This window comes from Rana temporaria, chromosome 1 (genome assembly GCF_905171775.1).
Source record: "Rana temporaria chromosome 1, aRanTem1.1, whole genome shotgun sequence".
Classification (NCBI taxonomy): Eukaryota; Metazoa; Chordata; class Amphibia; order Anura; family Ranidae; genus Rana; species Rana temporaria.
The window spans coordinates 107,178,414-107,200,392 of NC_053489.1; the positions used below are offsets into that span (position 1 = coordinate 107,178,414).

Sequence of the window (21,979 nt, forward strand, 5' to 3'; positions counted from 1 at the left end):
TGAGTACTATTTACTGAGAGCTCTCTTGTACCAAATGAATTAAATTGTAGAATATTAACTTTTTACTTATGATTCACTTTAACATATTTAAACAAATTAGCAGTTAATCACTTGCCTTGATTTAAAATTGATCTGAACATGTATTATGTAAGACACATAAAAGCAGTGCAAAGGGCTAAGTGCACCAATCTATAGCAACAAATGGAAATCCATATTGTACTGGTGTAGCTACAGCAGTGTTCACTCTTATTGCTATGGGTTATTCTCCTTAGCACTCTGTTTTTTGCATTGTTTATTGAACAAGCTCTTCCATTCATAGACTGACATTGTATGTGCTAGCTGTATTGGCTGCACAAACTAAAGTAAATCATCAAAGGTAGAGTGATAGTTTTAAAGCAGTTTTGTTCCTATTAAAGATCTCAGTGCATTGACAGGTTTTTCGAGCTAAGAACATGTGGGCTGAACAAAATTATTTTGCAGAAAGATCTAGAATCTGTAGGTGTTTTTGTGAAGGATTTTAGTCAAAAAGAAAATGTCACTTTTGAAATTAATCCACTAGAAATTGTCTTGTGCTGTGAATAGACATTATATAATTTGAGTATTTACTGCATTTTATTTGTGATTAACCACTTGCCGCCCGCCCATTGCAGATTGACGTCGGCAAAGTGGTTTGAATATCCTGACTGGACGTCATATGAAGTCCTCAGGATATTGAGCCGCTGCGTGCCCCCGGGGGCGCGCATCGCGGTGATCGTTGTTGCAGGGTGTCGGTCTGACACACCACAACACCGATCTAGGTAAAGATCCTTGTGATCAGCCGTGTCCAATCACGGCTGATCACGATGTAAACAGGAAAAGCCGATAATCGGCTTTTCCTCACTCGCGTCTGTCAGACGTGAGTAGAGGAGAGCTGATCGGCTGTTCCTCTGACAGGGGGGGGTTTGTGCTGATCGATTATCAGGGTAGCCCCCCCCCCCCCCGAGGATGCCCACACTGGACCATTATAGATGCCACTAGACCACCAAGGATGCCCACCACAGGTATCACAAAAAAGATGCAAATCAGTGCCCACAATGGATGCCAATCAGTGCCCACAATGGGCATCACTGATTGGCAGGCATTGTTTGGCACTGATTGGCATCCATTAGTACAACACATACATTAATACGTTGGTGCCACCTATCAGTGCCCATCTATGCCCATCCGTTCCGCCTATCCGTGCCCATCCGTTCCGCCTATCCGTGCCCATCCATGCCACCTATCCGTGCCCATCCATGCCGCCTATCCGTGCCCATCCATGCCGCCTATCCGTGCCCATCCATGCCGCCTATTCGTGCCTATTAGTGCCCATCAGTGCCACCACATTATTGCCACCTCATCGGTGCCCATCAGTGCCCGTCAGTGCAGTACCATCAGTGCCCATCAGTAAAGGAGAAAACTCACTTATCTACAATGTTTTATAACAGAAACCAAAAAAACTTTTTTTTTTCAAAATTTTCGGTCATTTTTTTAAAAAATTTTTGCAGAAAATAAAAATCCCAGAGGTGATCAAATACCACTAAAATAATGCTCTATTTGTGGGAACAAAATTATAAAAATTTTGTTTGGGTACAGTGTAGCACAACCGCGCAATTGTGATTCAAAGTGCAACAGCGCTGAAAGCTTAAAGCGGTAGTTCACCCCCCCGACACATTTTACCATCGAGACAGGCATTGTAGCGCGAGCTACAGTATGCCTGTCCCGATTTTTTTAACCCCGTACTCACCTTGTACTCGGACATCGTAGATTTCGGCTCCCGCGGGGAATGGGCGTGCCTATGGAGAGGGAGGATGATTGACGGCCGGCCCTGGCACGTCACTCTCCCCGAAGACAGCCGGAGTAGGTCTCGGCTCTTCACGGCGCCTGCGCACAGGCTATGCGCACGCGTCGTGAAGACCAAGCCTATTTCGGCTATTTCCGGAGAAGCGTGACGCGCCAGAGCCGGCCGTCAATCATCCTCCGTCTCCATAGGCACGCCCATTCCCCGGTATCTTCGATGGACGACTACAAGGTGAGTACGGGGGTAAAAAATTCGGGACAGGCATACTGTAGCTCGCGCTACAATGCCTGATTTTAAGGTAAAAGAAAAAAAAATGTTTTTTTTTTTCGTCGATAGGGTGAACCCCCGCTTTAAAATTGGTCTGGGTGGAAGGGTGTATAAGTGCCCGGTATGGAAGTGGTTAAAATTGCATCCCACCTTCATCAAAAGCTTCAGCTCTATACACAGCACTACAGACGCGTTTGCTCATAGGAAATTAGCAACGTTGACTACAATGGAATTATATATGGTGTTATACGTTATGTAATAATCTGATCTCAACATAGAAATATTGGTTTATTTCAGCAAACTGGTCCCCTCTGGGAGGGCAACTCCAGCCTAACTGCTTAAAACTCTGGATAAAGGAACTTCTCAGTTTCCCGTTAGATATGTACAGTAGTGCAGATATGCTTGTCACCTTCCCACCTGTACTGTGCTAGGCGGGTATAAAGCGGCATTGTCCAATTTAATTTGGCTCAAAGGCCACATTTGTATCCTCAAACCAACTGCCTCCTATATGAACACCTCTGCTATACCTTTTCCAGGCTACATGGCCTCATGGGATTGGTGGGTCAAGGTCCCCTGGCAAGTGTGCGGTCCCCAAGTGTGCGGTCCTGTCCCCCCCCCCCCCCCATCAAACGTTTCAATTTAAAAAATGTACAAATAGTTTCTAAAAGTTTACACTCAAATGAAACAAAAGCTAAGGGAAAGAATTAATAAAGACTCATTAGAGTACACAAACATTTTAACTAGAGATTTAAAATTTTAAGGTGGTTGTAAACCTCAGTCATCGAATTTGAGCAAAGCACACATATCTGCAGTGTTTACTTATCTCTCTCCAAAGCTGGAAGTGTCACTTCTCTCTGCTGCTTCATTCCTCTGTTATCAGCATGAGTCCCTTCTGATAAGTCTTTCCAACGCATAAGATAAATTTGTGTCGGGGAGGGGAGCTCAGAATGGAGCTTGTCTATTCAGAACTCAGTTCTTCTGCTTTTGTGAGGGAGGTGTGTTCCTTTCCTCCAATCAGCTCTAACACTAACTGCAGTCTCTCCAGCCAATCCACTGTGCTGACAGACGAAGAAAGAATTTTATTACAATCTGGGTGTAGAGAGAACACATAAGGGAAACCTATGTAGGATGATTTATTTAGTCTCCATGTATCATCTGAGGCTGTTCACTTCACTGGGTATATGTTCGGGTTTGCCACTTTAATACAAACTTTATTTCTGTTTTTATGGTTCTATCACAAAGCATGTTTTAAATTCTGTGCTACAAAAATGAATGGACACACATTTAAAATGTTTGTATACAAAGGATAAAAAAACAAAACACATTCTGCAAAAAAAAACTGCTACAGGAAGGGGGATGAAGGATTAAAAGAGAAGTATGTTGTGTTTTTGTTTTTTTGTTTTTTGCAGTCTTATACTTACACACTTATCAATATGATGCTGCATTTGTCCCCCAGCTCCTCTGCGCTGAGAACAGAGCAATTGAGAACCGCAGATGGCTTGGTTCTCACAGCTCTCTGAGCAGAGAGCTGCTGACTGTCAATGGAAAATCTGCCCATTTGTATGCTCCATCGGACAATTGTTGGATTTTCCATGGAAAAATGTTGGATAGCATGCTTTAAAATTTTCCGCCAACAATTGTGTGTTGTCGTATTTTCCGAGCGTGTGTAAACGTGTCCGTCAGTACAAACACGCATGCTCCGAAGCCATGCTCACCATACTGCAACATTAGCAGAAATTGCCCAAAGGGTGGTGCTAAAGAGCTGAAAAAACACGTAGTTTTGTGTTTGTTGGTCGACAATTTTTTGCCGTTTGTATGCAAGACAAGTTAGTGGCCAACGCACTTCGGACAAAAGTCCTACGCTTTGTCCGCAGAAAATCCAATCATGTGTACCAGGCTTAAGAGTTGTTTATCCAGCTGAACTTTGAATCTAAATGTTCAGTGAGACTGTCCAAAGTAAATTTTAGACACTTAAAGAAAACATATGAACTTTTTCTACCCTGAAGTATTTTAGAAAATATGACGTTCAAATGATATAAAGATATAATCGTCATTTCAGTATATACTAAGTATTTTATATATTATTTAGATAGAGATGTATAGATATAATCTATAGGTAGGTAGAATATATACATATATATATATATATATATATATATATATATATATATATATATATATAATTATCCAGATTCACGTATCTGGCCGTATCTTTGTGCGGGCGTAGCGTATCCTATTTACGCTACGCCTCCGCAACTTGGACAGGCAAGTGCAGTATTCACAAAGCACTTGCTCCGTAAGTTGCGGCGGCGTAGCGTAAATTGGCCTGCGTAACCCCGCCTAATTCAAAATAGGCTGGTAGGGGGCGTGTTGTATGTAAATGAATCGTGACCCCGCGTAAATGACGCGCCTAACGAACAGCACATGCGCGCGCATGCTCAGTATCACGTCGAATTTACTCCATAAGATACGCCAGGCCCAATGCCTGTGACGTGAACGTAACCTACGCACAGCCCCATTCACGTACTACTTACGTAAACAACGTAAAAAGATTTGCTTGCCGACGTCCATACTTTGCATTGGCTCATATAGCAGGGGTAACTTTATGCCAGATGTAAGCCTAACATAACCGGCGTAGCGGGCGCAAAGTACATTCGTGAATCGGCGTATCTACCTAATTTACATATTCAACGCGTAAATCTACGGAAGCCCTCCATGCGGCCAGCGTAAATAAGCACCCAAGATACGACGGCGTATGAGACTTACGCCGCTCGTATCTTGGCCAAATCTATGTGTAACTGATTCTAAGAATCAGGCGCATAGATACGACGGCTCACATTCGGACTTACGACGGCGTACGTGGAGATACGCCGTCGTAAGTCCACTGTGAATCTGGCCCACAATCTCTATCTATCTATCTATCTATCTATCTATCTATCTTGACCATGTCTACATAAATATATATTCATATAGAATGTGTTTTTTTTTATTATTTTTTTACCTAGATGAATAAGTATTTATAGTATATACAAGATTAATACATTTATCCATATTCAATCATTATATATATATATATATATATATATATATATATATATATATATATAGATATATATATATATATATATATATATATATATATATATATATATAGATATATATATATATAGATATATAGATATATAGATATATATATATAGATATATATATATATATATATATATATATATATATATATATATATATATATATATATATATATAATTATAGATATTTCAGGTTAAGTATTACAGTATCTGCCCTTGGACATGCTTGGTGGTTGAAAGAGGTATTACCTAAACCTTCAAAAGGGTTTATCAATAGATCTTTCCAGCAATGGAAATAAAGACACGGCTTGTGGGTTAGGTTATTAAATTTTTTAGAAGTTCATTGTTCATAGTGGTATTTAAGACCACTGAGTTACCCAAAAGGACACTCAATCAGACATACACACACTGCATTCATTAAGTCATAACTCCACCCACATTCATGAAGCTTCCTTGACACCTTAGGGCTCTTTCACACTGGCGGCCCGTTCAGATCCGCCTGCCAGTTTTTTAGGCGGACCTGAATGGGCGCTCCGTGCTCCTCTATGGAGCCGCGGATGTCAGTGGTGACATCCCCGCTGACATCCGACCCGCTCTGATCTGCCAAAGTGTGACGGAGGAAAAAACGGAAAATTGTATACTCACCTTTCCGTAATTTTCCTTTCCTGACGCATCTTCATGGCAGCACACACTGGGTTGTGACTCCGCCCCCACAACCTGACAGGATTGGTTAGCTATAAATTTGAAGGGGAGACGCCCCGCACCATTCTCTGTATATATCATCATAAAACAATAGGGCAGGCATCTGTGTGCTGCCATGAAGATGCGTCGGGAAAGGAAAATTACGGAAAGGTGAGTATAAAATTTTCCGTTTTCCTGACGCATTCATGGCAGCACACACTGGGAAATAACTCGCCAGTCGGGAGGGTGCAAGAAAACAGTAATATTTATTCTCTATAGCGCTGAGGAATTGGCTCTAAGAACAGATCTGCCAAAGTCGACGGTAGCCAAGAGAGCAGAATCCACTCTGTAGTGAGAAATTAAGATGTGTTGGGAAGACCAAGTTGCTGCTCTGCCTATGGTTTCCGGTGAAATCCCGCAATATGCTGCCCAAGAAGTGGCCACTGCCCCTGTCGAATGAGCCCTAATGCTCTTTAGGAGTCGTAAGTTGCTGGATGGAATAGGTCTCCGCGATAGCACTAACAACCAAGAGGTAATGGTACGGGAGGTAGCTGGCTGACCTCGTCTGCTCCCGTGTGGGATAATTAAGACAGAATCCGTCTTCCTGAGATGTAGCTGTGAAGTAACTGGAGATGGTAGGATTGACATCCTAGGCATGGGACTCGCCCCTCTCATTAGTAAAAGATGGAAGGACGATGTCCTGGTTATAATGAAAGGAGGAAGTTACCCTTGGATAAAAATGGTCTGAGGGCTTCAGAACCACTCTGTCAGGGGAGAACACTAAATAGGGGTTCCGTAGCCATAAGTGCTTGTATCTCCGACGTCCTCTTAGCTGAGGTGATCGCAATACGGGAAGCCATCTTCAGAGCTAGGTTCCACGGTGAGACTAAGTTGAATGGAGAAAAGGGTGGATTGGACAGGGCCTCGAGTACTACACAGAGATCCCCTGTTGGAAAGGCTGGCCTCCTAGGTGGTCTGATCTTACGCAGGCCCTGAGGAACAGAGTGACCGGATGATGAAGAGCCCATCTAGTACCCGTCATGGCTGAAAGGGCGGATACTTGCACCTTCAGGGTACCCGGGCCCGGGCCCTTGTTAAGCCCTGACTGAAGAAATTCAAGAATTTGAGATGGGATTCCAATCTCTTTGCTGTGACGACACGAACCTCTCCCAGATCCTAGTATAGGTGACATCAGTGGAGCTCCTTAGAGCTTGTAATAAGGTTGATATTACCTCCTGAGAGTATCCTAGTTCCCCTAACCTAGCCCTCTCAACTTCCAAGCTGGCAAATGCAGCTTCTCTGGGCTGGATGGAAGAATTGCCTCTGATGTATGAGATCCCAGGTTACTGGAAGATGTATTGGAGGCCGCGTACCTAGTTGTAGCAGGGTCGTAAACCATGGCCTCCTCGGTCGGAACGGTATTGGTACAATAACCGTGGCTGAGGACCTCCGAAGTCGGGACAGGAATCTTGTAATCCAAGAAGTTGGAAGAAAAATGTACCCCAGCTCGAAGCTCCATGGAAGAGCTAGGCAGTTTGTCCCTTCGGCTGATGGAAAGTGGGCTCTGGACAGGAACCTCTGACACTTGGAGTTCTTTGGCGTGGCCGCTAGGTCGACTTCTGGTATTCCACAAGTTTTCATAAGAATGGAGAATACCTGTTGGTTCAGGGACCATTCGTTGTTTGAAAGTGTCTCTCGGCTTAGGTAGTTGGCCAACGAATTTTGTGTTGCCGGGACGTACACTGCCCATAGATCTAACAGGTGCACTTGTGCCCTTTCCAATATGGGCAAACTTCCTCTTGAAGCGTGCGACTCCTGATGCCCCCCTTTATCTGGATACATGACACCGCTACTTGTTGTCCATCCTGATCAGGACACTCTTCCCCTCTAGAAGAGGCGCAACGGCCAGGAGAGCCTGAAAGGCTGCTCTGAGCTCTAAAATATTTGACACTATGCCCTGAGCCCGAAAGTGCCACTGTCCTTGGGCTACTTGGTCTAGATAGTGTGGACCCCATCCCCCCTGGCTGGCGTCCGATGTTACTACTTCTGGACTTGGGGGAACTATTGGAATGGACTCCCTGAGGTTGGACGGGTGTGTCCACCACCATACTAATTGCTTTACCCAGTTCGGGATGTGAATGGTTTGGAGTATTGACGTTCCATTCCACTGCCTGAGAAAGGAGTTCTGTAAGACTTGCATGTGTCACAGGGGCCACTGTATCAAAGGTATGGATGCTGACATGGACCCCCGGGTACTGAGGCAGGCTCTGACAGTAGACGTCTGGATGATAGCAGATTCTGTACCTTCTGGAGTAAGGGCTTCAGCCTCTCATGAGGGAGTTGCACTCGGTACAACCTGGTATATTATTCTGCCCCTAGGAACACCCTGACTTGCTGAATGCTCTGGGTGCTGAGGTGATGCGGAATGGGGGGCACCAAAATTGGAAATAAGATTGATAGATTGAGAACCGAAGGGACCTCTGGAAGGCAGGATGATCGGGACGTGAAGGTAAACGTCCGAAAAATCTAGGAGATAGCATCCAGTCTCCCACGTCCACTGTCAACAAAATGGACTGAAGGCTTTTCCAATCTGAGGGCCTCTATTTTGATCGTCTGTTGAACCTCTTTAGGTCCAGGACTGGACGTAGATCCCGTTTTTTTTTTTTTTTGTACCAGAAATAAAGGGGAATAAAACCCCCTCCCTTTCTGGTGCGGAGGTACTTGGTAGGCTGGAATGTGTTCCCTGGCAATGTGCCCATGAATTTCCAATTGTGACCGGTCTTGATAGAGGATAGTGTCCATGAATCTGTTATACGAGTTGCCCATATCCGAGCGAATCTCTTGAGTCTGGTGCCCACCTGAGCTGGGTGGGCAGACGGACCCTCAAAAAGGACTTCTGCTGTTCCCCGGCTGTGATAGCCTTGGCTTACTGTAAATACATGAAGGAGGGTCGAGTCTTCCAGTCCCTCCTAAATTTCCTGCCGGGACGGTAGGATCTAGCATCCCTGTACTTGACAGGAAGATCGCGTCTGTAAGCGGGGCCCTTCTGGGGCTCTGGTCTCCTATCGGAGGGAATCAGCCCGGATTTCCCCCCGGTAACCTTGGAGATGGCCAAGTCCATCTTTGTGCCAAATACACTTGAGCCGCCATATGGAGTTTTGCACCAGTAGATTTTGATGCTGTCTCCGCTATCCAGGGTCTCAGCCATAAGGCTCTTCCCAGTCATGAAGTCGCCCCCTCAGGAGCTGTAAGCCAACTTAATTTCCCTGCAGGGAGGAGAATATCTTCCCCTGGTCGGCTCCTTCTAGAATGGAATTCTCAACGTTAGCCGCCCATGCAGCGATAGTTTTAGCTACTGACGCCGTGGTGATAGCCGGCCTACTAGCGTCTCCTGCCGTGGAGCAGGCTTCCTTCAGTTCTATATTGATTTCACGATCAAGAACGTCTCGGATGGTAACTGCATCTTCAATCGGTAGAGAAACGTCTCTAGCGAGTCGCATTAAAGATGAATCGACCGTAGTTGCATTGATCAAAGAATTGATCCTAGACTCCCACAAGGGGTACAATCTGCAAACGTGTTGCTCATACTGGGCCGCTTATGCGATCTCCCCTACTCATCCTTTATGAGGTTTTCCAGCTCTTTGATGAAGGGAAATGATTCAGGACCCCCTTTTCAGCACCAGGAAATATTTCTGAACCTTCAGAGGTTCTGCCATAACCCCTTCCCAGCCGATCGCTTCCTCGACTGAATGGGCAAATGGTTCAACTAAAGAAGAGACAGTCCGACGCCTGCTCACACTCCTCATTCTTAGAGAGGGTTTTTGCAGCCTGGCGTAACGGCCGGGTGCTGGGCGATGTGCTTGGGGAAGGATCGCCCACAATTGATCCCTGTGCGATTCTCCTAGGAGCTCAGTATATACTCTGGCCTCCGAATCCTTGGTTACTTCAATGAAGCACAAGCGGCAGGCCAATTCCCCTGGCAAGGCTGGCACCCCGCATATTTGGCAAACATTTGCTGTGGTGCGGGTAAGATAGCTCCATCTGGGATGAAGGTAATCGTCTGCGGTGGGACCGACTATGACAGGAGTGGCTGTGACGCGAGCGGCTATGCCTTGATTGAAGAAAGCAAGAGGGTAACCTTGAGTGACTTCTTGCGCCTTCTGCCGGAAGCATGGCTAGAATCTCCCTCTGTGCCGCAAACTTGCGTCTTTTGACCCGATAGGGCTACCAAAACTGTAGCGTCAGTGGCCAAGCTCTCTTTTTTGTCTCTTCTCTACTTACCACCTTCTGGACGGCCTCTATACCTGGTCAGCTGATGGTGGTCTGCGAGGGCAGTGGCCCCCATGAGGATAGCAGGGACACAGCCCGGAAAGGTGGGAAAAAAGAGAGAAGGGAAAACATTACAATATGTCCCCCCCCCCCCCCCAACATTTCTATTTATTAAATATAATGATTTATATACATATATCTATCCTTATTTTATTTTTTATTTTTTGGATTATATTAATTGTTTAATTATGGATATACTTTCTCCTATAATATGTTATAAATTAATATATAAATGTATTATATCTTCTATCCTATTTGTTCCTATTTCTTTTTTTTTTTGTATGTAATCAATTGGCCCAGGCTGAACTGGGACGAGCCTGCACACACCTGGTGCAATCTTCACTCTGAGTAGAGCAGCAGGACTGCAGCCAGAACTACAGAGCGATAGGACTGTTTCCTTTTTTTTTTTTCTTTTTTTTTTTTAAACGGCGCCGCCATTTGGAAGAGGGCAGAGGAGACCGGCGGCATCATCACTGAGCTGCGTGCATGCGCAGAGCGCTGAGGGGTACGCGGCGGTGACCCCGAGAGTATGGGGTGTCAGAGGAACCACAGGGCTCAGCAGAGCTGAGAAAAAAACAGGCAGGCAAAGGTACAAAACAGACTAACCTTAGGTGGCAAATGTAATGATACAAATACCTTTGTGGAAGCACACACTGCACTGGAAGGAAAGACAGAGCGAAAGTGGGGACCACTGCGAGATTTGAAGCTTCTTTAAAGCTTGCTACAGATGCCAGTATAATTCCAGAGCCCCTGAGACCACCAGAACGGGGGTTCCCACCATAAAGCTCATTTAGAGACTGTACAGGAGGGACTTCCAAGCAGGAGAGGCTGAACCTGCTGGGGCAATCTGCGGTAAGAGGCATGCTTCTTGCTTGTTCGTCCAATCTGTCAGGTGAGGATAAAAAAAGAGAATGGTGCGGGGCGTCTCCCCTTCAAATTTATAGCTAACCAATCCTGTCAGGTTGTGGGGGCGGAGTCACAACCCAGTGTGTGCTGCCATGAATGCGTCAGGAAACCTACTTTTCCATCTGTCTGGCGGATCGGATCAGATGAACACGGACATACGGTCCGTGTTCATTCGATCCCCCCCATAGGGGAGAGCGGAGAAAAGACAGGGCGGTCCCTGCACAGTGTGCGGGGACCGCCCTGTCATCCGCCGGCTCAGCGGGGATCAACGGAGCGATCCCGGCTGAGCAAGTGGAGGTACATGGGGCGGATCATTACTGATCCGCCCCATGTGAAAGGGGCCTTATACTCTGAACCTGAGGACGAAAAACAGTCCTCTTTAAGCAGAAGCCATCTTGAAAACCACAGCTGCCATTGTAGAAAAACATGGGAACCACCTTTTTAGGCAGGTAGCCATTTTGGAAAGAGTAATTATACTGGATTAATTTTTACCTTCTATTCATTTTATTTTATTATTATTTTTTTTGTTTTTTATTTGATTGTTTTAAGCAGTTTGATAACCACCTTGTATATGTTTTTTTTTTTTCCAAGCTTCATTTTTACATTTATAGTTTTTGTAGTTTCCTTTCTGTTGACATAGCAGACGTCTATTTTATTTCACGATTTCACGTTATTGATCACTTACCTGCAGTATAGTAACAGTTGAATTAGTGAAATTCAGACGTTCTGTCTAATCGTCATATATACACAGTTATTGACTCTACAGGGAAGTTTTTATAATTTCTGTGTCATTTAACCACTTCCCGACCTCCGCATGTAAATGTACGTCCACAATATGGCACGTACAGGCACATGGGCGTCATTGTACGTCCTTGCGTATTAGCGGGTGGGGGGTCCGATCGGGATCCCCCCCGCTACATGCGGAGGTCGGGTCGGCTCGGGGAGCGATCCGGGACCACGGCGCGGCTATTTGTTTATAGCCGCTCCGTCGCGATCGCTCCCCGGAGCTGAAGAACGGGGAGAGCCGTATGTAAACACGGCTTCCCCGTGCTTCACTGTGGCGGCGCATCGATCGTGTCATCCCCTTTATAGGGGAGACGCAATCGATGACGTCAGTCCTACAGCCACACCCCCCTACAGCTGCAGTCTCTCGGGAGACTTGTGGAGGAGATCGCTGTCGCATATACTGAACCAGGCTTACCACTGCCTTAATACCTGGCTATCAGCCGGCACCCAGCTCTGGTTGCTCACTTCTGCTACCAGGAAGTTTAGCATTTATTGAGGATTGATAGAGGGTACTGTTTACTCTCTCCCTTCTTTCCTTTCCTCAAGCCCTGCCCTCCTTCATTGAAGACTGTTACTTTTTATTTTATTTGGGTCATTTCCCCTATACCCCTTACAACGTCCAGCAGCCCGGACACAGTCTGTTTCTTCCTCTATTATTGCCAGAAAATTTATGTATCGATCCCCCTACCAACCAATACTGTTTTTAAAACTACACTGCTGACTCCGTGAGGAAGCGCTGCTAAAGCGCGAAACCGGTCGAGTCTACCAACGCAGCAAGCCAAACCACCACAGACATATCTTTGCCTGCATTTCCACAACTTGACAGGATTACTAATTATGTTTATGCACTTTATTCCAAATCCTTTTGGAAGTGTTCAATCTCATTGTGGATACATTGTTATATTTTATGTATAATTCCTGTCAATGTTTATGGATAGGCTTGCCTAGTTAGCCTCTTAGATAGTTTTTTGTGCTGGAAACGGCAATACTTTTTCTTCTTTATTTGTTCTACATATTACGATATTTTATATCTAAATAAACAAACCTATTTTTTAGAGAAAATCTTTTCTTGTGTAAATATATTCTGACCAACCAAATCGTGCCTAAAAAGTCCAAAAACTAGCCCTTAGTTATCTCCTTTATCATTTATACTAGGACGTGGCACCCTCTCTTTACTTTATAATATCCACATGCACACTACATGTGAGGATATTGTCATCCCTCCCCCCTACAGTTGTAAACACACACTAGATGAACCCTAACTCCTACAGCGCCACCTGTGGTTAACTCCCAAACTGCAACTGTCATTTTCACAATAAAGAATGCATTTTAAATGCATTTTTTGCTGTGAAAATGACAATGGTCCCAAAAATGTGTCAAAATTGTCCGAAGTGTCCGCCATAATGTCGCAGTCACGAAAAAAATTGCTGATCGCCGCCATTAGTAGTAAAAAAAATATTTTTTTATAAAAATGCAATAAAACTATCCCCTATTTTGTAAACGCTATAAATTTTGCGCGAAACCAACCGATGAACGCTTATTGCGATTTTTTTTTTACTAAAAATAGGTAGAAGAATACGTATCGGCCTAAACTGAGGAAAAAAAATGTTTTTATATATGTTTTTGGGGGATATTTATTATAACAAAAAGTAAAAAATATTGCATTTTTATCAAAATTGTCGCTCTATTTTTGTTTATAGCGCAAAAACTAAAAACCGCAGATGTGATCAAATACCACCAAAAGAAAGCTCTATTTGTGGGGAAAAAAGGACGCCAATTTTGTTTGGGAGCCACGTCGCACGACCGCGCAATTGTCTGTTAAAGCGACGCAGTCCCGAACTGTAAAAACACCTTGGGTCTTTAGGCTGCATATTGGTCCGGGGCTTAAAAAGTACATCTTTCCCATTAGCGGCCTTTCCAAATCCTGTCCATTGAATTGAATTTACAACAGGTGGACTCCAATCATGTTGTAGAAACATCTCAAGGATGATCAGTGGAAACAGGATGCACCTGAGCTCAATTTTAAAAGTCATGGCAAAGGCTGTGAATACTTCTGTACATTCAATTTTATATATATATATATATATATATATATATATATATATATATATATATATATATATATTTGCAAAGGTTTCAAACAAACTTCTTTCATGTTGTCATTATTGGGTATTGTTTGTAGATCTTTGAGAAAATAATGACTTTAATCCATTTTGGATGAAGGCTGTAAGTCCCCATTTACATCTAGGCGTTTTGTCGCCTGTAGTGCGACGCCGCTGCCGCCAGAGGGATGAAAAGACATTGCCCTCTATGGAGATGGTTCACATCTCCACGCCGAACGCCTGCCGCCTGAAAAAAGGTCCCGGACCTTTTTTTCAGGCGGCTTTCAGCGTTCAGGAACCATCTCCATAGAGGGGCACATCTAGGCGGACAATCGCGGCGACAAAATCGCGGTACAAAACGCCGCTATTTGCCGCCGCAATTCGCCGCGAATTTGTCTGCCTAGATGTGAATGGAGCCTAGCATGGCAAAATATGAAAAAAGTGAAGGGTTGTGAATACTTTCCGGATGCACTGGAAATTAAATTGTGTGTTTTTTTAGTATCACTTTAAGGTTGAGGTTTGGGCATGGATCCAATTTGTTGTTTTAAAAAAAAAAAGGTTGCAAGGCCTATGCCATGGCTCTTTATTGACTGCGGCTGCAATTTGATATTCACATAAACATAATGTTAAAATGGTGTGCTTTGATACAGGGCTGTTAATAGGGGGGGGGCACCGGTCCTCTTGTAGGGGGCCTGAGCACGCAGAAGGGCCCACAAATGGAGGGGGATTAATGATGGCCGAAAATTGAAGAACACTTTCTCCAGCAACTGAAAGCTGGTCTCTCCCCCTCAAGCTGCTGCCAGATTTTATCTGCTGAGAAAGAGACCCTCATCCCTCACATCCCTCACTAATCTCCCCCCCCCCTAATGTTCACTCTAATGCTAGCTCTGCTCCTGAGTTTGTAACCTTTGTTTCTCTCCCTCTGTCTTTCTGATCCTGGAGCCCAGCCTGTATATTTTTTTCATCTCATCTTCATTTTTATTTATTAACTCAGTTTTGTCTTTTAGATTTAGCAGGAATTATGCGAGTTATGTTGTATTTGTGTCTGCTAATAATGAAGTTATTGTATTTTTGTCTACTAATAATGATTTTATTGTATTTTTAGCGAAAAGTAGCAGGGGGCCCTGTCAGGTAGTCTGTACGGGGCCTTACGATTTCTATCAGCAGCCCTGCTATGATATGAATGCTTCTGTTTTTTTTCTTCAATATGTCAATTTCCACCAATCCCCCCTAGACTTTGCACACAGTCTAATCAGGAGCCTCTGTACTCCTGGGGTAGTCTGTCAAAAGGAAAAATTTAAATCTATGTAATGTAACCCATTGGGACAGTCCATAAATATCTTTGCATATAAATAAATGTATATGTCTCTGTTCTTTAAATGTAATCATGATCCTGGAATAAATAGATGTTCAGGATCTGTTGGCACCAGATGCACATATGGAAATCCTGTCTCCCAAAATATGTGCTATTAACCACTTAAGCCCCGGACCATATTGCTGCCTAAAGACCCAAGGGGTTTTTACAGTTCGGGACTGCGTCGCTTTAACAGACAATTGCGCGGTCGTGCGACGTGGCTCCCAAACAAAATTGGCGTCCTTTTTCCCCCACAAATAGAGCTTTCTTTTGGTGGTATTTGATCACCTCTGCGGTTTTTATTTTTTGCGCTATAAACAAAAATAGAGCGACAATTTGGAAAAAAATGCAATACTTTTTGCTGTAATAAATATCCCCCAAAAACATATATAATTTTTTTTTTTACCTCAGTTTAGGCCGATATGTATTCTTCTACCTATTTTTGGTAAAAAAAATCGCAATAATCGTTTATCGGTTGGTTTGCGCAAAATTTATAGCGTTTACAAAATAGGGGATAGTTTTTTTGCATTTTTTTTTTTTTTTTTTACTACTAATGGCGGCGATCAGCGATTTTTTTTTCGTGACTGCGACATTATGGCGGACACTTCGGACAATTTTGACACATTTTTAGGACCATTGTCATTTTCACAGCAAAAAATGCATTTAAATTGTGAAAATGACAGTTGCAGATTGGGAGTTAAACACAAGGGGCGCTGTAACATTTAGTGTTCACTTGGTGTGTGTTTACTAGTGTAGGGGGGTGTGGCTGTAGGAATGACATCATCGATCGGGTCTTCCCTATAAAGGGAATCACCCGATCGATGCGCCGCCACAGTGAAGCACGGGGAAGCCGTGTTTACACACGGCTCTCCCCGTTCTTCAGCTCCGGGGAGCGATCGCGACGGAGCGGCTATAAACAAATAGCCGCGCCGTCGTCCCGGATCGCTCCCCGAGCGGACCCGACCTCCGCATGTACCGGGGGGGTCCCGATCGGACCCCCCCACCCACGTCTAGCAGAGGACGTACAGGTACGTACATGTGCCTGTCCGTGCCATTCTGCCGACGTAAATGTACATGAGGAGGTCGGGAAGTGGTTAATGACATCAAAAAATGATGAAATGCTGTGCAAAATTGCTTGTGGACAGCCATTGATTTATCCAATAGGAATAACACTTGCCAAATGTCCCTAGATTTTAAAGACTGAGCCACCATATCGTAAAATTCCTTTTAGTTGATTCATCTTCCATGATGACACCTTAATTTTAAGAACTCCTCCAACACTAACTAAGGTCTTTTGCTGGGCTGTCTCACCTAAGGTTATGGTTCCCTCCTGGAAGCCTTACCTCTGTTGGTCACCTCACTATAATGAGCAGGTTTCAGTAAGCTTCCCATCACATCTTTGCAACTCTGCACAAACAAGGTGCTTTGAAAGTGTGGTATCCCTACTGCCTACTTGGGTGACTTCCATCCAGCCTGCATTACTAGGGCTTCAGGGAGAAAGAGAGCATCTCCACTGTCTGGTAGAAAGCTGCTAAGCAGTGAAGACCCTTCACCACCTGTCCCACGGAAGCGGAAAACGCCATAGAGAAGTAAGGCAGGGCTTTAAAAAAAATCTTTAATTACAACCTATTAACAGTTTTTTAGTTTTACTGCTAATAAGCAGACTAGCTTGAATCAGAATCTTCACCTGTTTTCTTTTAAAGGAAACCACCAACTACAAAGTGTTGAAGTTAGACAGGCAGGTAGACATTTCTACCAGCAAGGGAAGCATCCCTATATTTCACTCCAATACAGGTTTTCTTTAAACTCTCTGCTTCCTTACTTAAAGGATCACTAAAGGAATTTTTTTTTTTTTTTAGCTAAATAGCTTCCTTTACCTTACTGCAGTACTGGTTTCATGTCCCTATTGTTCGTTTTTGCTTTGAAGTAGCTGTAATTCTGCTGTGATCTCCACACTTCCTGGTTGTCTGGCTCCTTATAACCACAGTACTGGGAGCTTTTCACTGTAGGTCTAAGCTGTCATTACTGTGTGTCTAAAACTTAACAGAACCAATCAGATTCATTTTAAAAACAAAACACTGCCCTGGATTTGTTTGTTTTTGTTCTGTGTGTCTCTCTAGTTCACAGGAACATGAAACCAGTTTAAAAGTGAAACTAACCTGCAGGCACATTATAGGATTGGTTTTTATCTATTTGTAATCATTTTTAAAAGGAATCGGTTAACTTTTATGTCTCTACACCCTGTAAACAGTCATTTCAGCAAAAAAAATGTTTTCCTTTAGTGACCCTTTAATACTAATAATTAATATTAGATAGGCCGAATAATTTTTATAATTAAAGATGTTAATTAGATTCTGTTTGTATACCGTATTCCCTGAATAATAATCAGGACTTTAAAAGATGAGATCCATTTCCACCTTTTACAGGCTAAGTTTTGTTTACGTGGAATCGGATGCTCAAAAGATCTTTATAGGTTTGTGACTAACTTCTTGCTACTTGCACAACCATTCACCAAGAAATACACACTTCTAATCATTGACTGTCATCAATTTGTTATTACTGAAGAGCAGTACTACCACCATCACCAGTGGGTGATCAAAAATACACTGGCCCAGATTCAAGTAGAATCGCGCAATATTTGCGTGGGCAAAGAGCAAATTTTTTTCTCTGCGCCCACGCAAATATTGCGCTTTGCCCGCGATTCACGGAGCAGTTGCTCCGTAAATTGCGCGGGCAATATGCTAAGCAGCCGGGCGCAAGGCTGCCTAATGTAAATGATCCCGCCGGGGGCGGGAATCATTTAAATTAGGCGCGCTCCCGCGCCGAGCGAACAGCGCATGCTCCGTCGGGAAACTTTCCCGACGTGCATTGCGGCAAATGACGTCGCAAGGACGTCATTTGCTTGTAAGTGAACGTGAATGGCGTCCAGCGCCATTCACGGTTCACTTACGTAAACGACGTGAAATTTGAACGTCGCGAGCGGGAGGCGCAGCTATACTTTAGCATTGGCTGCGCCTGCTATAGCAGGAGCAGCCTTATGCTAAAGGCGCCGTACGGAAACTCCGTACCATGCGTGAGAAGGGCCCGCGCAACTTTTGTGAATCGGTGGTAGTATGCAATTTGCATACTATACGCCGATTACAATGGCCGCGCCCCCTAGCGGCCAACGCAAGATTGCAGCCTGGGATGTGAAGGCATAAGGAGGCTTATGTCTGTCACATCCTAGGCTGCAGTCGGTGTAACGAGGTTCCTGAATCAGGAGCACTCGTTACACCGGAGCAAGTAAGCCCTTGCGCCGCGCAACCTATGGTTGCGCGGGCGCAAGTGCTTCTTGAATCTGGGCCACTGTATATTAACTATAATAAGAATAACATAAATATGTGCATATACTAAATACTATATTTCACTGGGTATTTCTTTGTTAGTTGTAGATATTTAATATTATTAATTCTCATCAGTCTCTGCCCTCAAGCAGCTTACAATCTAAGGTCTTTCCTACACAAGCATGCACATACCAGGGCCTATTAGACAGGAGCCAACTAACATGTCTTTGGAGTGTGTGGGGAAACTGGAGTTCCCAGAAGAAACCGCACACAAGCACAGTAAACTCCATACAGGTAGAGTTTTTTTTTTTTTTTTTTTTTTGGAAAACTGGATGTTTAAGGCATTGGTCAGTGATAAAAATTCTGCAAGTGCAGACAAATTATTTCTAATGGAAAAATATGATATGATTTTAACCTGAACCTTTTTTCATTCAGCATAAAATAACTTGTTCATTTAATACTATTAAAGTTTTACTCAACCCAGGACCCTGCATTTACTATATCTGGTCTCCCACAGTACACAGAACATAGAAATGTAATAGTGTTCGTAAATATAAACTGCTAAATACTTTTTCTCATCAGCAGTGAGAGCAGTCTTGTGACTTCTGTTGGTGTTCGGCAGAGCACTGGTTAATGCTTGTAGGAGGAGTTTTCGTTCTCCCCTGATTGTCCAAAGAGACTATAGGACCCCTGATAGGTCCTGTGCTGATCACACCCCCTCCCCTCAAAAAATAAAAAATTCTATAGCAATACGCACCTTAGCATGTGCAGCTTGCCCTCAAGGCTCTGTTCTATCAGTAGATGGTTTGGGGACTGTAGAAGATGGGGAGGATGAGAGAAGACGGGATTAAATAGCCTTTTTACATAATGCAGAGAATTAATTACTTAGTTTCCACAGTGAGTAGAACATGCATGCTTTACTGCATATGCAAACCAAATTTACTGTTGTGGGTTTAGTAACACTTTAAGGAAATCTTGATCATTGAGAATTTCACAAAGATTGATGTTTTATTTAAAAAAAGTAGAATTTTAGATGGAAAAAATACAATTTAAAGTGACCTGGTCACAAGAATAAGAGTTGGCAAGGAATGTTATCCTGTGAAGAAGAGACATTATACTTGCCTGTCCCATTGTATGTGGTGCAGTCTTTGCGCTGTTCAAAAGCTATGGTGCCCGGAAAGTCCTCTTTATCCGATACAATTTCGAGAGTTTCAAATTTTTAATCTCCAGCCAAGTAATGTTCTTTATCTTTGCTAATAATGTAAATAAATCCTTTTTTTGCAGTTTGGAAGCAGTGTTACCATCCATGAAAATCCTGGATGTGTTGAAGAATAGCATTAAACAACCTATATGGATAAATGCTGACATACTGCCAGGTCCTGGAGGAAGTGCCAATCCGGTAGATGCCACAGAATTCCTGCAGACTGTGTCATTATTTTTCCCTGATGTGACATTTTCATTGGGTTGGACAACTGGATGGCTACCAGGCCAAAAAAATGAAGGTATATTCCAGACTATCATGTTCCTGGACAGTAATGTGTTTTGTCACTAGTACAATTTTTACAAATGTGTTTATTTTAACTTGGCCAACATTGAGATTGATTTAAAACTGGAAAGTGCAAACTCTGGTACAGCAGTGCACGGTAGCCAATCAGCTTCTAACTTCAGTTTGTTTAATTAACTACTTGCCTATTGGGCTAATTCTGACACTTCTCTCCTACATGTAAAAATCATATATTTTTGTTTGCTAGACAATTACTCAGAACCCCCACACACTATAAATGTTTTTTTAGCAGAGACCCCAGGCAATAAAATGGTTGTTGCAACTTTTTATCTTGCATTGTATTTGTGCATCAATTTTTGGGAAAAAAAACAATGCACTAAAAAAAAACAGTCCAATTTTTTTACATAATGTAAAACATGATGTTACGCCGAGTAAATGGATCATCACGCTTTAAAGCGGAGCTCCACTCTAAAGTGGAACTTCCACTCATCGGAACCCTCCCCCCCTCCGGTGTCACATTTGGCACCTTTCAGGGGGGAGGGGGTGCAGATACCTGTCTAAGACAGGTATTTTCACACACTTCTGGGAGTCCACTCTGCGGGGACCTGTGGGTAGTGCGTCACTACCCTTCCCCCCGTTGTGTTCTGGGAAACACACAGCTCCCAGAACACAGCAGGGACCAGTGAGCATGGCGCAGCGCGACTCGCGCATGCACCGTAGGTAACCGGGCAGTGAAGCCGCAATGCTTCACTTCCTGGTTCCCTCACCGAGGATGGTGGTGGGGGCAGCAGAGTGACGAGCAATTGCTTGTCTTCTGCTGCCGACGTCGCTGGACTCCAGGACAGGTAAGTGTCCTAATATTAAAAGTCAGCAGCTGCTGGCTTTTAATATTTTTTTTACGGCGGAGCTCCGCTTTAAAATTGTGCACACTTGTGAAACTTCGGTATTTCAAAATCCCCATAAGCGTCTCTTTAATATTATTTTTTTTTTTACAGGTTACCTGTTTAGAGTTACAGGGAAGGTCTTTCGCTAGAATTTTTGCTCTCGCTCAAACATTCGCTGCTAAACCTTACATGTATGGTTTGACCGCCATTTACATATGCGGGTGCAACTTGCGTATGCATACGATAGACAGGGGGATGTAGTGGCGCTTGCAAATACTAAAAACCGACAATAATTTAAAACAATAAAATATTCTAAACAATGATTCCTAAAGTATGAGAGTGAGTCCGTCCTCTACTGGGGTAAAAATGTGTTCCACTCGAGGTCTATGCCCAAAGAATACCATCCAGCATCAATAATTAGATGTGGAAGGAACTGCGAGTAAATAAATAATGAAATCCAATGGATAAAAGTGCCTAACTGGCCGCACAGTGTACATGGGATAATACCGTATTTTCCGGCGTATAAGACGACCCCCTAATTTTCCAGGAAAAATTTTGATTTTGGGATATACTCACTGTATAAGACTACCCCCTTCTTACTGTCTTTCTGGAAGCTGAGGGGGAGCCAGAACCGCTGACAGAAACAGGCTTTTTCAAATCTCACTGTGCCATTACATTCCTCACTGTGCCATTACATTACATGCCCAGACTGTGCCATTACATTCCTCACTGTGCCATTACATTACATGCCCAGACTGTGCCATTACATTACTCACTGTGCCATTACATTACTCACTGTGCCATTACATTACATGCCCAGACTGTGCCATTACATTACATGCCCAGACTGTGCCACTGTGCCATTACATGCCCCCACATTGCCATTGTGCCATTACATGCCCCCACATTGCCATCACTTGCCCCTCACATTGCCATTG

General features: G+C 43.7%; 1 protein-coding gene across 2 annotated transcripts in view; it reads left to right on the top strand.

Annotated features, from left to right (window-relative positions):
- The window catches only part of FAM151B (family with sequence similarity 151 member B), a 97,082-nt gene that overhangs the window by 43,963 nt on the left and 31,140 nt on the right, over positions 1-21,979 (top strand). For both annotated transcript variants that reach the window (XM_040341597.1, XM_040341594.1), the window contains exon 4: positions 19,938-20,155. In XM_040341597.1, the coding sequence (XP_040197531.1) occupies positions 19,938-20,155 (218 nt within the window). The remainder of the gene's footprint in view (positions 1-19,937; positions 20,156-21,979) is intronic.